At 40.7% G+C, this 17,134-nt stretch overlaps 1 protein-coding gene across 2 annotated transcripts in view; it reads right to left on the bottom strand.

The window, feature by feature from the left end:
- Positions 1 to 935: 935 nt before the first annotated feature.
- Positions 936 to 17,134, bottom strand: part of NAMPT (nicotinamide phosphoribosyltransferase) — a 73,893-nt gene continuing 57,694 nt past the window's right edge. Inside the window, exons 8-12 of one of the 2 annotated variants that reach the window (XM_032787316.2) lie at positions 16,969 to 17,088; positions 13,409 to 13,426; positions 8,057 to 8,197; positions 7,256 to 7,390; positions 936 to 2,977 (exon numbers count right to left, since the gene is read on the bottom strand). In XM_032787316.2, coding sequence (XP_032643207.1) covers positions 2,858 to 2,977; positions 7,256 to 7,390; positions 8,057 to 8,197; positions 13,409 to 13,426; positions 16,969 to 17,088 — 534 coding nt within the window. In that variant the 3' untranslated portion in view covers positions 936 to 2,857. The remainder of the gene's footprint in view (positions 2,978 to 7,255; positions 7,391 to 8,056; positions 8,198 to 13,408; positions 13,427 to 16,968; positions 17,089 to 17,134) is intronic. The other variant, XM_032787317.2, reaches the window with a different exon arrangement.

Here is a 17,134-nt window from a genome sequence, read left to right on the forward strand (position 1 = left end):
TTTCCAAACTGCTGGCAATGGGTGCATGTGGAAGAAATCTGATGTCCAACATCACAGGTTTAAAACAAAATCAAATGGATATTAGTGTTTCACTACCAGAACTAAACTTTATTTCCATTTTATTACATATTTGTATTTAATGTTGAGTACATTTAACATAGGATTTAAGTGAAGAATATTTACTCTCCGCTAAACAAGTTAAGGAGGAATGTAAAACTAGAAAAATGGTTTAAAACTTTACGTTTTGAATTTTGGCAAATAAAACAATAAATACTTTTCTATTTTCTCCTCAGATCTTCTAAGATGGATCTTGTTACAGAAAGACTTAGCATCAGTTTCATAGCCATGCATCTCAGGAAAAAATAGTCATAAAATCCTTCTTATGCTAAATACTGGTTACAAATAAATTATTTAGAGTATTAACACAAAACGTCCAACTCCTATTTTTAAATACAAACACTGTACTATAATTAAATGGGGATAATTAAAATCTCAATGGCTACAAATCTAATTATTTAAAGCAAACCCAAATATGCTATTTGCTTCAGTATGGAAGAATTACGATATTGTAAGGTTCAAGCACAGTAATAGGTTATATCTGACATCACTATCAACCCTTTGGTGTCTGGAATGTCAACTGCCAAACACTTGGTGGCAAGAGTTGAGAATTGACTAGCACCAGGAGATTAAAGTACTAACATTATTTTGAAATGAATGACATGACTTTCTGTAAGTGACATGCACAGCTTAGGGAATTCATAGAAAAGTCCCAAATAAACTGAAATCTAGATAGAATATCAAACAGTCACTTGTGTACTTCATGACAGACAAAAAGAAAACAGTGCTTTCACAGCATATCCCCAGCTTTTAATTACAAAAATATCAGTTATGGGTAGTCAATAGTTATCAAAATCTTTATTGGTACAGAATGAAAGTTTTAATACCATACATCATAAAATTCTCTAATACAGATCATATCGAGGAGTGAAAGTCTCTATTCTATTTAACTGTTACTAATCCTATCTCGAGTTAAAATCTTTCCTGACCAAATATGAATAATATGGGCAACAGCAATAGAATGCAGATCCAGGCTGTGAAAGGTCAGTGTTTATCATCTTACTTTAAAACTCTACTTTTTGAAACGATACATCACTGAAGTGTATAATCACATACAGTAAGAGTGAAAACATTTTTTAAACAAATAAAACAAACTATTGTGACTGGGCTTAAGTGTTTTAACTTCATATCCCGGAAACATCCCGGAAACATCCCAAGTTCTTTGATGTGGCCCTTTTTGGTGTGACAGTAAGAATAATAAAGTATGGCTTTTTAAGCTTCCTTCAAATAAAAGTATGTTTTGTATTATCTGTGGTTGGTCTAAATTGTTTGATCTCTTCTAAACCATTTGCCCTATAACATCAATTGCTAATACATTAGAGCCAGAACCAAATGCAACACCTGTACAATGATCAGTGACTTAGTTACTCTTTAGCATGGATAACGTTACAGAAACCATTGCTTTTCTAAAAAAAGGAAGCATTCATTTTTTCGTTAAGAGCCACCCTACAGTACAAACATCTGAAAACTTGCTATGGTTTGTCAAACAAAATCATTGACAGTTTTGTCCTCTTGCAGGTGTTCAAGCAAGCATATGCAGAGAGTGAATAAAATCAAGCACAGCTGACTAAAAAGTACCTTTCATATCTTTTGTTTTCATAATTATCCCTCTGTATCATGTCCCCCCTGGGGGGATTCACGTAAAAGGAGTTTGTCTAGCGTAATATTTTATTAAAGTTGTTTAACAAAAAATAGTTAAACATATTTATACAATTTAACATCCAGTCTGATAAAAGGCAAATCAATGAAAAAAATACAAAAAGTAAAAAAGTGCACTACCCAGTCCAGTATTTCACTTTAAAGTCATGTCACTTACAATATATGAAAAATAAACCCATAAGTATAATCACTTTAAAATACACCGCTTCCATATTTATCAGTATTTTACACGTATATTCTGTAGTGGAAGAGGATCTCTCTTAAAAACTTTACTCTTAAAATATTGAGGTGCATATGCCAAGTGGACTATACTTGACAAGAGACAAGCTGCAGTAGAGAATTCTTTCAAATTTGGCATTCCATTTACATACCATACACTGCTAGCAAGGCCTATATGCTTATAGTACCTAAAGATTCCAGCAAGAACAGTAATTTTCTTTAATGTAGAATGACTACTACAGATAACTATAAGGAACAGTGAGGTCAGCAATTCTATGGGTCTTAAGTAGGTACAAGTCCTGATTTAACCTTCAAATGGTACAATGTCACAAGAAACTTTAAGACCATGTTTATTTGCTGATTAATGGACAAATGGCAATGATTTTTCCTCCAAAATATTTTCTTGGAAGTCTGTGGTCATAAAGATCATGAATAGTTGGAGACTTAATTATTGAAACTTTAAATATATTTTACACAATCTTGTTTGTACAAAAATACAAGTTAAATATAAACAAAGTAAGCGTGATAATTTTATGTAAATCCATTTTGTGATATTCTGTTCCGTATAAAAATGTTACTCTGTTCTGTCTCATTTGTGAAAAGATCAATACCAGATTGAATCACTACTGGCAAAGGGCCCTAAAAAGCACACTTTAGCATGAAATAGATTTTACATTGTAAGGACCATTTCCTAATTTCATCTTTTCTAAAGACTGGTGCAAAAAAGGAAAGAAAAAAGGCAGTATGTCCATAAACCAACAAATAATTTGGCTATAATGTATCATAAAACACAAACACACAGATCTGTACAACAAACTCGTTAGCTATGCAGTACATACTCATTACACAGAGAGACACGGAATTAAACATAATGAGGTGCCACTTCTAGTTCACTGTCCTTCAGTCTGGCATTTTTCCTTACTTCGTCAAACGAGTAAGACTTCATTACCTTTCCGTTCTTGAAGACCGTATGAAGGAGATCCTGTAACAGATACCACTTTGTTTCAGTGAACGTGAAATAAGATCTCTTTCAAGAAGAGATGCTGAACACACATGTATACTAGTTACACTGTCAAGTGTAAACTTCTATATGACCCTGTAAACACGTATGCACTGCTCAACTTTATAATATGAGTAGCAGTCCTGTAGACATCAATGTACTGATATGTAAAAATGAGCACCCTCATAAAGTGTTTGTGAGATTGGGCCCTTAGTTGCTAAGAGACTAACTTTTGTGTTTCTTTCTAACATTATTAAAATCTTATAAATATTTCAGTCATATTATGCATGTGTAGTAGCGTTTCTAGTACAAAGAATTAGTACACACTATCTCAAAATAAATTAAGACATCAACCTCTTGTACCATGCCACTGCGAAAAGCACATAAACTAAGAGTGGGGAAGATATTTTATACACACTGCTAGAGCAATTAATAGGAAAGGTGAAGCTCACTGACCAACACCTGAGTGTAATTCTGATATTAGAACTAAAGGTGTGATCTGATACTCACTTCCCTCAGTGTGTAGAGAGACCAAAACATTTTCCCCCTCTGAAATGACTATTGGAAAACCTGTTTCCAGCATCCCACAGAAATCTCCTTTGCATATATCCTTGTATTAAACAGAGCATCACCAAAGACACAAGCTGTAAGTTAGAAGTGTAACAAAAGCCAACTCTGTATTGACTGTTAATGTGAACAAGAGTAGCTGCCATCAGATGGACCTGCAATTTTAGTCAACCAGGCCTGGGGAGCAGCGAGTATTTTGTATCAGCTTCCATTTAGTAACATTAATGAATAAGCCACTTCAACACAGTAGGCAGCAAATCTTTCCTCCTTACCCATTGTACTTGCTAGAGATGGAGGACCGTATTTTGCCTGATTTTGAACAGACTCAAAGCTTTGGAGGTCCTGAATTGTGTTGTGCTAAGGCCTACCTCCTATGATTGAAAGCTAGATACCTCCAGGAAGGACAAGTGTGTTACTCTGTGGGGCTCAAAGTGTTCCCAAAATATACCACCTCCTACAACAGTGCCATGCAAATACCTGTTCTTACTTTCTGGTGGCACTGTAAATAAGAAGCGGGCAGCATTATCTCCTGTAAACGTAAACAGACTTGTTTGTCTTAGCAATTGGCTAAACAAGACGTAGGACTGAGTGTCCTTGTAGGCTCTGAAGTTTTACGTTGTTTTTGTTTTTGAGTACAGTATATATAAAAAATAAAATCTACATTTGTAAGTTGCACTTTCAAGACAAAAAGATTGCGCTACTGTACTTGTATGAAGTGAACTGAAAAATACTATTTTTTTTTATCATTTTTACAGCGCAAATATTCATAATAAAAAATAAACACTGATTTCAATTACAACACAGAATACAATATATATGAAAGTGTAGAAAAACAGACAAAATATTTAATAAATTTCAATTGGTATTCTATTGTTTAACACTGCAATTCATCGCAATTAATCAACAGCCCTAGAAATTATAGATCTGTCTGAGAAATCTAAAGGCAAAAGTGATGTATGTGCCTTCCTTGCTTGTGAACAGGCAAGTCTGTATAACTGCACCTTTCTCTTCCTCTTCAAGATACACCAGGCAGCTTCTATGACAAACTGTTCTGCAGTGAAGATGTGTTATATAGTTGCCTCTACCCTCATTTGCATGTTAGTGTAACCTGGAGAATAAAGATTCTAAAAATCTGTGCATAAATACTACTTAGGAAATTTCCTGTATACAGCCACTTTTCATCTGGAGACAGTTAATGGATCCAAAAAGACCAAAGGATTGGAGAAGTCATGCAATCTCCCCTGACTCTTCCTCCCCAAAAACTGCGCTGCCATTGTACTGTCTTGCCAGCTGCCATATGCTGCTGACAATTCACACATTTGATCCCTTTATAAGGGCCTCTACTATTTGTACACAACTATCTGTAAAGGTTTCCTTTAGAATGCGCTACTGCCTGTTGTGATCACCTGCACCAAGTGTAACATGTCTGGTAACTCATGTCTTAACTGCTTCCTCAGAGAAGTAGGGTTAACATTGAGAAGAAAGTGGCTACTGGGTGAAGTGGCTGCAAAGGCAAGAATGGTCACTCCCCCTCCAAGAAAAGTCCTTTTTTCAGTAAGAAATCCAAGTCCAATTATCTGATGTTTCTTTGCCAACCAAGCACTGTGACAATTCAGAAAGCCTGGGCAACAGCTGATAGCATATACATCTCTCACCACCTCGTTCTCCAATTTAAAACATGGCAACCAAGTATTTCCTCTCTGAGCACGCATATCACAGGCCCCACACATATCCCTTCTATACCAAAGTCAGGAGCCCATTTTAAATGTCAAGCCAATGCAGAGCTCTCAGTAGTGGTTTCGTCCTGCATTCAACTCCTCTCCTATCCTTTTGACTTTGTATCTCCCCTCTTTGCTGCACTCTACATTTGAAACTGATTCTCTTGGCCTATGCACTAAGTCACCTCCTTCCTCTCCTTCAAATCTACTGAGCCTGCTGCTACTGATCAACTACAGCTACTTGTTTTCACTCTTGCACCCAAATGTTGTTTAGTGCTTATCTGAACATGACTCAGCGTTCCAAAAGGCAGTGAACTTTTAAATCCTCTTCAAGTATTATGAATACATGCAGTGCAATGAAATGGCTAGAAGCCAGGAATGCTGGATTTACTCTCTGATTTGCCCCAGATTTAGCTCAACACTTCGAGCATGTCATTTAATTTCTGCTTTCTTACATGTGAAAAGTGGAGAAATACCAACTGGAAGAAGCATTGCAAGGCTAGTTTATAAATCCTTGTCTGGAAGTCTCTAAGGGCAGTATTTTTTTAAGTGCTCAGAGTGGGCCTAATTCTCCTCCTCCTGAAGTTAAAGGAAGTTTTACCTCAGATTTCAATATGAACAGAATTAGGCCTATGCCAAGTGTGTTTAAAAATTCAACACTAAACCATAATTAGCATAATCATCAATAATATAATATTTAACCCATAGCAAGTCAGGCAATTCTCAGGTGTTACTTGGCATCTGGCCAATTCCTTGGTTATTTTTGGGCTACTAGGGATGTGATGTGCCAGAAACAGTATGGGTGGGTGGGGGGGAGATGTGGCTGTATGAGCAACAGCTCTAGGCTCTCTGCTAGGGTGGGCCTTCCAATGTACCCCACTTCTCTCTACAGCTAGATCCTGCCTCTTCCTCTCAAATTAGATAAAAGATAGGAACGGAAAAGCAGATACTGGGGTGCTAAAGTGGGAAGATAAGAAAGAGTGGGTCAGTGCAAGTCAGCGCAGGTGTACAACACCCTACTGGTGATGGGATCATTTTGAAAATGAGAAGAGTCCTTATGTTGAGAGAAGTTGAAAACATTCCCCCCAGCTCCTTTTGCCTCCAAAACATCTAGTAGGAGTGTGCTAATGCTTAGTGATTCAGATCAATTCACTGAGGTGGTCTGCTGTCATCCTAACAGTAAAACTGGTCATTGACGTCCCAGGTACATCTTGAAGGAACATACTGGATTTTTGTTGTAAAGGGGGTGGGGGGGAAATCAGTGAAATAAGATGCATTTACTGAGATATTCTGTGGCCTCCAGAGTACAGCGCCAAGGGATTAATCAAAGTTTATGGCACAATTAAAGTTGAATTTAAAATTTTAGACAACTTTAATGCAGTTTTGAAGGCTATGCTCAGCAATACAGTATATAATGCCACACACAGCAGATATGGCATCGTAAACAGAATGGAGCTAAAAATGGTTTGAGAACAGGACAAGAACAGCAGCTTGGCTTTTAGGAACATATCAGAAAACCTTAATTTTTAAAAAAGGAAATAAATGAGGACATGCTCTCTAGAGGGTTCTTTACCAGAAACTGGATTTTTAAAAATCCATTTAAAAAGACTCCGGCTGACAAAAGATATTTAAATATTGAGGGAGTATTACAGAGGTTGCACAGTAAGAGCATTCTACATTTCATCAACAGACTGTTCAGATATGAAAAAAGGCAGGCAATTTTTCCCATTCCTTTCCTATAATCCCAAATGAAAATACTAGAGAGTAAAACTAAGTGATAACTACAATGCTGTTCATACTGAATTTGCTACAGATGGAGCTTCTGGGATTATTTGGTAGAGGTTATTGGTCGAATATTAAGACTGAAAACAAATCTCAAAATCAAGCTTAATTATCTAAGCTACTTTCTCTCAGTTTGGGTTCGCATTGGGAATGAAGTCATCTACTTCTGGCAGTGATAAGTCAGAATACATACATGACCATATTCTTCAAGATCCCCCTTGCCTTCTTCTAACGTAACAAAATCTCCACTGGGTGTCCTATGTAAAGAGAGTCGACCTTTCTTTGACCTTTTGTTAGGATCTGCTACTGGATCCTTAAAGACATTCACCTGGAAATCAAAGTGAAATGTTAGTAAGTATAAAAGGAGATATTCAAATGAGTGCTCATGCACATCATGCAGATGGTACTAACATGTGATTGAAACGTGAAGCAATACAAATACAGTAAAACCTCAAAAGATACAAAAACCAGAATTACAGACTGACTGGTCAACCGGACACCGCATGAAACTGGAAGTAACCAATCAGGCAGAGGCAGAGACAACAAGAACAAGAAAAAAAACAAATACTGTACTGCAGGTTAAAGGTGGGCACATGTGAGCTCCCTGTCCCCGTTCCCACCACCTTGCATGAGGCACCCACTTACAGCTAGGAGCTAAAGATGCTGTGATTCGCAGGCAAAGCTGTGAGCCCCTGCTTCCAGCTGAAAGCAGCTGAAGCAGGGGCAGCATTGGGGTCTCCACTGCTTTTCTGTAAGCTCTGGGTGTTGTTTTCACCACCCCTCCCTCAGCCAATCAGGAAGGGGACAAGCTTCGCCAGAAAGAAGCTGCCTAGCTGCATCTGGAACCTGGCCCGGAGCGTGAACTGCTGTAGCCAGAGCTGCGTTTTGTTCAGAGTTACGAAGCTTTCAGAGTTATGGACAATCTCCATACCTGAGATGTCCATAACTTGGAATTCATATGTGATAAAATGAGTGAAAAAATTAGAGGTCATACCCCAAGGCCATTGGTCACCACATAACTGCATTTGAAGGAACAATTCAAGAGATCCCTAGTTAATTTCTGCAGCAAAGCTCCACCAGATCCGAAGGAAACATTTTCAATACTCCATTTATTCTTCTTCATTCCCTCCACAATCTGATAAGAAAAAGAAACAGTGATAAAGGAATGTATTTTAAGAGCTGGGCTGAAGTGCCATTTTCCATAATTTGTTATTGCACATTTTGAGAAGATGCTCTTTTACAGACAGACAATTAAGCCAGCTAGCATTTAGGATCAAGAAGATATATGTAAAATTTTGTCAATACCTGGCATGCTGTTTGAATTTTTAATTGATATTTTAGTCTGAGATAATTATAAAATGTTACTGCTGGAGAACTGCTATTTGCACTGTAACATGCAATATAAAACACCATCCCTTCCCTTCCCAAGACATGAGTAGTACAATAATGCAACACCCAGCCACAGAGCCCTAAAGCATATTATTTCTTTGCCCAAACTTAATCCTTCATGGTGGCATTCAAGAGCCTTCTGATGGTTGTCAAAACTGTGGGCCAACTTTAGATTTCAAAGATGTTCAAGTTATAGGATGTGTTCTGAAACAAAGTGATCTTTTCACCCACAAACACCAAGAGGGGGGCTTTGCTTGCCTCTACCAAGAACTGCAATAGGGCAATATATGAAGCCTAGAATTAGTTGTATTAGAGATTTCTAGGATGATATTCAAATGGTAGAGTGTTTGTTTTACCCTCTTCTTCAACCAAAGTTCTCGAGCGATTCTTGTTTGGAATATGCAGCTGTTTTACCATCTTTTCTGAGAGTTATCAGAAAAAAAGTTAAATGCAAATGCAGACAATTTAAAAACTTACCAAAAATAAATATGTCTTCTCATAACACAAGAATCCTCTAGTCCAGAGTTATGATTGATGTATTAGCCCTACCCACAATGGCCAGATAAGCTGTTTGGTCAAAGATCTATTTTCCTGAACTGCTCCCCTATATGAGCTTGGAAAGCATGTCACAACTCAGGTCAAGAAACTTCCAGTGCTTGGAGCCACCTATAAACATACTACTAATCAGAGTGCAAAAGTCGCAGATGAGAGGATTCTTCTGTTATAAAGGGACAGTTTACATTTAAATTGTTACATTAAAATTATTTACTCTCTCATACAGACAATCCCTAGCCTGAAGTCATAACTGATGAGAAGTGACAACCAGGTCATCCAGAGAAAGGGAAGAGCTAAATGAAAAGAGATTAGGGGAGAATATGCAGTGTTGTTGTAGCCCAGTAGGTCCCAGGATATTAGAAAGACAAGGCAGGTGAGTTAATAGCTTTTATTAGTGAGACAGGCTTTCAAGCTTACACTGAGCTCTTCTTCAGGTCTGGGAAACATGCCTGAAGTGTCACAGCTAAATACAAGGTGGAACAGATTGTTTAGCATTAGTTAACACACATTCCAAGGGACCATTCCAGGGGAAGTGGCCAGTTAACACCCATTAAGGAGGGAAGGGGGGGGGGCAGGAGAAGAGGCATTTAGTGGGTTATAGACTGTTGAAATGCGTGTTAAATATTTATGCTAAACAACTTTGTATTTAAGGGTGTAAGTACCTCCTGATAGGTCAGTGTACAGTTGTCTCACCAACAGAAGTTGGTCCAATAAAAGGTATTACCTCACCCACCTTGTCTTTCTAAGTAGGGGAGAATGGCAGACTAAAAGATCTAGCAGTCCAAAGCAGCAAGATCTTCAGCAGACTTTTCAGGATATTTAACATGCCCAACTTTCCCCTTGCATGATTTGTTCAGGGCCTTAACCTATGACAGGGAAGTCTGAAGGTTGTGACACTGAACATGACTGTTTGCAGAGCAGCGGAGGCTCCTTTAAAGGAGAGCTCGAGCAGGATGATGGGACAGTACAAGAAGGGGACACCCTGTCCCAGGGATAACGTTCAGACCATGGCAGACTTTGCCAGCCAATCTCAGGCCTGGTCTACGCTACAAAGCTAGGTCGATGCAAGGCAGCATACGTCGACCTAGTTGTGCATGTGTCTTCACTTAAATTGGGCTACTACTGACATAAAAAAAAACATCAAAAACAAAAAGTAGCAGAACACATCTTTTGACTTCTCATTAAATTTACTCATGTTAGAAGAGATAGTGGTACAATCAAGAAAGAAAGAGTTGCTCTCTGCTTTTCATTCTCCTCTAGACTTAGGCAGGGGTGTCCATGTGGAGCACTAAATGCACAGGGATGTCCCAAAAATCCTCCAGAAAGATCTCGATGAAACTTTCATGGAGGTACTCTGCAAATCTCTGCCATATGTTTCTAGGGAGAGCTGCCTTATTTCTTCCACTCTGGTAGTACATTTTCCCACACCATCCAGCGATATATTCAGCAGGCACAAGCTAGCAGCATATGGGCCTGGGCAGCATCAGGTCACCAGCAGCAGCTGTATTCTCGCTGCCTCTGTTACACTCAGGAGTGAGATATCAGCTAAAATCACCACCGCCTGTGGAAAACAGTGCCAGTATCATAGATTAGGGTTGGAAGGGACCTCAGGAGGTCATCTAGTCCAACTCCCTGCTCAAAGCAGGACCAATTCCCAACTAAATCATCTCAGACAGGGCTTTGTCAAGCAGGCCTTAAAAACATATAAGGAAGGAGATTCCACCACCTCCCTAGGTAACTCATTCTAGTGCTTCACCACCCTCCCAGTGAAAAAGTTTTTCCTAATATCCAACCTAAACCTCCCACACTGCAACTTGATACCACTGAGAACAGACTAGATCCATCCTCTTCGGAACACCCCACCCCCCACCTCCAATCAGGTAGTTGAAAGCAGCTATCAAATCCCTCCTCATTCTTCTCTTCTGCAGACTAAGTATTCAGTGTCATTGCCCTATACTACTAGAATCATGCAACTGAGCTATTACCTCATTTCCCCTTCCCTGGGTGGGCCATACTCACCCTGGCTGTTTGTGCACTGCTCAGCATCAATTGGAAGCAGAAGTGAGAATGGAGTGCTTGCAATTTTTGGGAGCAAAAGGAGTGTTTAGCATCTTAAGTTTCACTTTCCCTAATGAATACACTAACAATAGTACCTTTTTGTTTTATCTGGAGCTGCTGCCATTGTGGGCTTCAGGTTCTCCCCCTCCACACCTGCAGAATGCCTGAGTCAGACAACCAAGAGAAAGAAGGGGTCTCATGAAGACATATTCCAGGAGATCCTGCAAGCCAGTGTGGCACTGAACAATGAGCACAGGGGCTGGAGGATCACCATTGCCAACAGCCTGGAGAAGGATGGAGTAGAGGGGAGAAAGATGCAGGAAAAGGAGAGGGACATGCAGTAGGACATACTGGGACGTCTCAGGAAGCAAACACAGATGCTACAGACCTGCGGGTTCAACAATTCTGAGCTTTCCTCTCTCTGCAGCCCTCTGACTTCAGCCCATAGCAGCTGGGAGTAGCACGGTCCCCCTGCTCCTCCCAGACGGCTGTGACGGCGGTGGGGCCCCCACAACTCCCAGCCACCGGGGACAGCAAGGGGACCCTGGAGCTCTGAGCCCCCACAGGCAGTGCTCCCAGGGGCCCCCCCCGCTGTGGGCAGTGTGGGGATCCTGCAGCTGAGCTCTCCATTGTGTCACGTATATTTTTAGTAAGAGTCACAAACTTCTGGGAATTTTTCTTTATTGACTGTGACTTGTCCATGAGTTTTACTAAAAATATCCGTGACAAAAATCTTAACCGTATTCATTATTAGTTCACAACAAATGCTGGATGGTGCTGAGAAGTTCTGAAAGGGACCAGTTACCTAGTACTGCGCAGTGTCTCAACTCCAAAAGATCATTCACAAGCAATATTAATGAGTGCACTGACAATACACTGTTCCTATATATACAGCTATCACCACACAATTCATACCAGGCTGCAAACAGGAGGGCCAGATAAGAGCACATTACACCAACACACACCACTTGCTATTAAAATGCTATTTCAACACCTCCCTTAGCTGTATAGCTCTGCATTGAGCTCTTCCTCTGGAATAACTGAAGGAGACAAGGAAGAGCTGTTTGTGCAGACTCCCTTCAAGCACAACCTCCAAAAAATTGTTAGAAGATGGCCATGAGCAACATCTCATCCAGGAACATGAGACTGCCTGGGAGGACCAGTCATTCTGAGGGAATACTCCCAGGTTAATGGGCATTACCAATGCAGAGAGTGGTATAACTGAGCTCAGCTTGAGTTGTGTACTACAGTGGGGCAAGAAATCACAGCTGCAGGGTTGGTCCCCTTCAGCGAGCATCCAGCCATATGCTTCACCCCATTCTGTCTGTGGCATCCCTGGACAGTGGGCCTTCTTATGCTGTGGACACATTCCTCGATTATCTCTGCTGATGAACAAACACCTTTGGATGAAAAATTGGCTTCAATCCATCCACACTCCCATCATGAAGGACCTTTGTTGGTCAGAATGACCTTGTGTGTGTAGGGTATAGTATGACCCTTGCTAATGCTATAGCATGACCCTTGCTAATGCTATAGCAAAGTTCTGATTCTATCACTGACTCTTCTGCTGAGATCCACATTTGGTGCTTCCAGAGAGGAAGAGAAGAAGCAAGAAGAGGAGGAGGAAGGAATTACTTCCACCAAAAACCTCAAAGGTCTGCAGCCTTTCCCCAGAGCAATGCCACACAGCAGAGTTTCTCATTGTGGTAGAGGCAAAACAGAGGGAGTGGTGTACTTTCCAGCTCATACAGAGAGAGCAATTCAAGTGTCCAGATTTTGACCAGCTAACAAACTTCATTGCAATGCGACCCCCTTCTGACAACAAAAATTACTACATGGTCCCAGGAGGAGGCTGAAGCCTGAGCCTGCCCAAGCCCTACCACCCTGGGTGGGGAAAGCCGAAGCCTAAGCCCCATGGCCCCAGGCAGGGAGCCAAAGCCAAAGCTCAAGGGCTTCAGCCACAGTTGGGGGGCCTGCAACCTGAGCCTCATCATTCAGGGCTGAAGCCTTTGGCCCCAGACAATGGGGCTTGGGCTTTGGCTTCATCCCTAGGCCCCAGTAAGTCTAATGCCTGGTGACCCGATTAAAACGGGATGGCAATCCACTCTGGGGTCCTGACCCACAGTCTGAGAACTGCTTAGCTAACCATTTCCATTGTAGGCATTGTTAGCCCATCTGTCATGATCCCAAACTAGAGGATTCTCTAGTATAAGAATTTTAAGATGGGTGGAAATTGATGCTCAAAGATAATCTCTTGAAGGTCTAGTATATTTTGCAGTTAGCAGATTGCAATGATTTAAAAGTGAAAACATCAAAATAAGAAGTCAAACAGAAGGTTCCTTACCTGTGCTACCAGTATCTCCTATTAAAAAAGAATTTAAAAAATCCAGTTTACACTCTTCCTGCTGGTTCTGTTTTATCTAGTTTGGACAGTGAACTAAGCTGATCAGTTAACTTCTCATTCTAGGTTTTCATAGCATGCCCATCACCACAGTACTGTACCTGGTACATGACACAGTAGTTACATTTGAGATTCCAACACTGATGTGGAATATTTAAAATTAAAACAAACTTTCAAAGAGTTTAAAAGAAAAGTAATCACTATGAATATGTATATACAGATAAGATCATGTAAAACTATTTTAAAATGTTTTATTCTACATGAAACCTACACACATTTGTGTGTGTAAAATACTTGAAAGTGTCTCTTTAAAGCAATCCCAGCACTGATGTCCTGTACATCAGCATGAGAGATCTGAGCTTATTGAAACAACAGGAGTAAGAATGCCTTTGTAGTTTTAAATAAGTATAAACTTGGTTCTCTTATATCAAGTGTTACGACTGTTTTTATTCTCGCAGGTAATGCTATGCTGCTAAAAGGCTCATGTGGGGAAAAATTGTACATATATTTTTATATCCTGCATTTTTGGGATTTGAATAGGATAGTAATTTAAATACAGACTTATCCCTTGTGTCCATTTCCTCTCACATTAGGTATTAGAAATAAAACTTTTCCTGTCCTATTTACACCTTGCAGCACAGTACTGAATCTACATATCCTGAAGAACAAGGTCCCAGCCCCCTCCCCATAAATATATATTTTAAAGACTAGTATAACACTAATTGTTGCCTCCTAGAATTTTGTCAGGTTAAGGAAAAGTCTTCGCAGAAGCTCACTGGCTTTCTTCTGGAAAGACTGAGTTTACTGGGCCAAATTCATTGCTCGTGTAGCCCCATCAGAGGTCAATGGAGTCAAACCAGGAATAATTATGGTCCAATATATTCTAACTCACAACTGAATTCTGTTTAACAATCAGACAGACAAGGTTACCAAGTGTTCAGTAGTTATGTATTAAAGAGAGACTAATACTCTTGGGGGGATTCTGCATCACTGTGCATGCGCAGAATTCATGATCCCCACAGATTTCTTTGCTTTCCCACAGAAAAATAATTTTCTGACAGCAAAGGGAAGCCACAAGAGTAGTCATGCGACCCTCCCCAGCAGTACGTTTTGGGTGCCCCGGGAAGCCAGCAGAGAGGTAAATCACTGTGGAGCAAGGGGTGGGACTGGGGAAGACCTGGCTGGTGGCTCCTATCCTGTGCTGGGCTCAGCTACTAGTCCTATCTGGGGAGGATGGGACTTCCTCTTTTCCAGGACAGCATCCAGAGCAGAGTCAGACCCATTCCCAGATTTCTCCCTAGGTTGCAGGAAGTTCTGCAAACTCCTCACCCATCGCTCCTTAGCTGCAGGGGGAGGGATCACTCTATGGGGAGCTGCTCCCCCATTCACCCAATCCTCATGCATCCAGACCCCCTCATACCTAGCCTCACCCCCACACACACTCAGATCACACACACACCCCCAAGCCCCACGCCCCCTGCACCTGGACCACCACAATGAGCCACCTGCACCTGGATCCCCACCTCACCGAGCCCCAACCAGCTAAACCTGGATCCCCACACCCCATTGAGCCCCATTCCCCCAGCATCTGGACCTCTCCAGAGTCCCCCCACACCCAAATCCTCCTGTTGAACTCTATCCCCCCCACACCCAGACCCTGCCCTGCTGAGCCCCCACCACCTTCACCTGGACCTCCATGCAGAGTCCCATTATCGTTACATCCAGAACTCCCCAACAAGCCCATGTGCATCCAGACTGCCTCACACAGAACTCTCTCAACCTACACCTGGATCCCCCACACTAAGCCCCTCCATACTTCGATCCTGCAGAGCTGAGCCTGCCCTCCCACACCTGGTGTACCTGGCACACAGGAGCAGGGCCTTAGAGTGTTTCTGAGACAGGCTCGGTCCTTGTGCTGTGTCAGGGTTGAGTGCAGCCTCACTGCTGAGCCATGTCCTTGGGAGGGAGCTACAGAGTGATAGCCTACCTCTTTGCACCAGTGATCTATATTCCCCAATGACACGCTGGAGCCCCCACGTGTATTTGACAAATAAAACTTACAGAATTTTGAAATATTGTGTGCAGAATTTCTATTTATTTAGCACAGAATGCCATTAGGAGTAGAATATCCAGATTCAGTTATTTCATGCTTGCTGTTATCACAGTTGAGCATTATACAGCAAGTCTATTCTCGTCAAATCACTCTTTCCGTCAAACAAACCAAGAAAATCAGATGTGTTTTTCAGGGCTGTCATGGCATGAGTTTGTTAGCTGTTTTTCATTACAAGGCAATCTTCCCACTAATGATTTTGTTACTCGATATCCCAACTATCATCCTCTCTCTGAGGATTTGTCAGTGACATGTAAACACCTTCGTAACTTTGTTGTTTGGGTTCATGTTCGTGGATCTCAGATTAAACATGCAAATGGTTTATCAAACTGAACAGCTGCATGACTCCCACCAGTGTGCCACTGCTTTACTCCCACTTCTGTGGTCTAGTTTCTCCAGTCCTTAATTCAAAAGAATGCAAAGCTGCTCAGACCTGGTGAACTGGAGTTCCTGAGTGTACTTCCAATATCTAAGAGGTTTCACTGAACTGAGTATTTCCTAATTTACTTTGTAGCACTGCAACAGTATTTACTAAGGTGAAGATAATGAATACCAGCATTGCACAGGGCATTCATTTTCAAAGCAAAAGGCATTAATCCTGTGATGGCTAGACTCTTAACATCAAGTAACTGATGAAGTACAGAAATAAGATTAACCAATCCTGCTCTGCACCTCCATCCACTAGACAGTAGCAAGTTTGTCACTAGAGTTTCCAGGTAATAAAAATTTAGGCTTCTACCTTGCTGAAAATTGTACTTTTTAAATTTAAGAACTATGTATCCATCTGTCAGACTATCGGGCACCAGTAGGTTAATGTGGTATAATTTTGCATAAAACATGGATTGCTCAGTTATTCTCATTAGCTGGCTTTTAAAGATGCCGCCCCCACCATATTTTATACTAACAATGGTTTGTAGATACTTTTGCATTTGCTTTCAAAAGTATCTCCTTCAAAAAGCACAAGTATACCTTGAAAGTTTGAATGCAGACATATTTAATTTACAACCTAACAATTCAAACTGGTTAATTACTATTGTTGCCATAGCACAAGTCATGACTGGAACACTAGAGACAAAGAAAAGGCTAGATCTTTGCCCTGAGTTTAATCCTAAACAGTTTCAACATGGGAGGGACTAAAGTAAACAATGAGATAAGGGAGAATAAAAATTACAACAGTGAGATTAAGAGACGTATTTTAGGTTATGTGCAGTTTTTTTTATTCCTCATGTTGTTTTAATACATTAATTTTGTATGGTAGGGTTTGTGGGCAGTGTACAGAATGAAGGCTAGGAATGGGTCAGTAAAGAAACATTAACATCTGACTAGTTCTAATAGACTCCAGATTAAAGGAGGACACTGCCAATTTCATCTGATACATTGAAAAAATTCATACCTCTTGCAGCGTGTTGACATCCACACCATCCCCCTGAATCACTCTGATATAAGGGGGCAACACCTTGTAGCCTTTTGCATTTTCTACAACAGGAAACTTCTTTCCTAAAATCTCCAAAACCTGTAGAAAACAAAATGGAAGCAATTCTATTTCTACTTCTCCCACT

This window comes from Chelonoidis abingdonii, chromosome 1 (assembly GCF_003597395.2).
Source record: "Chelonoidis abingdonii isolate Lonesome George chromosome 1, CheloAbing_2.0, whole genome shotgun sequence".
Lineage (NCBI taxonomy): Eukaryota > Metazoa > Chordata > Testudines > Testudinidae > Chelonoidis > Chelonoidis abingdonii.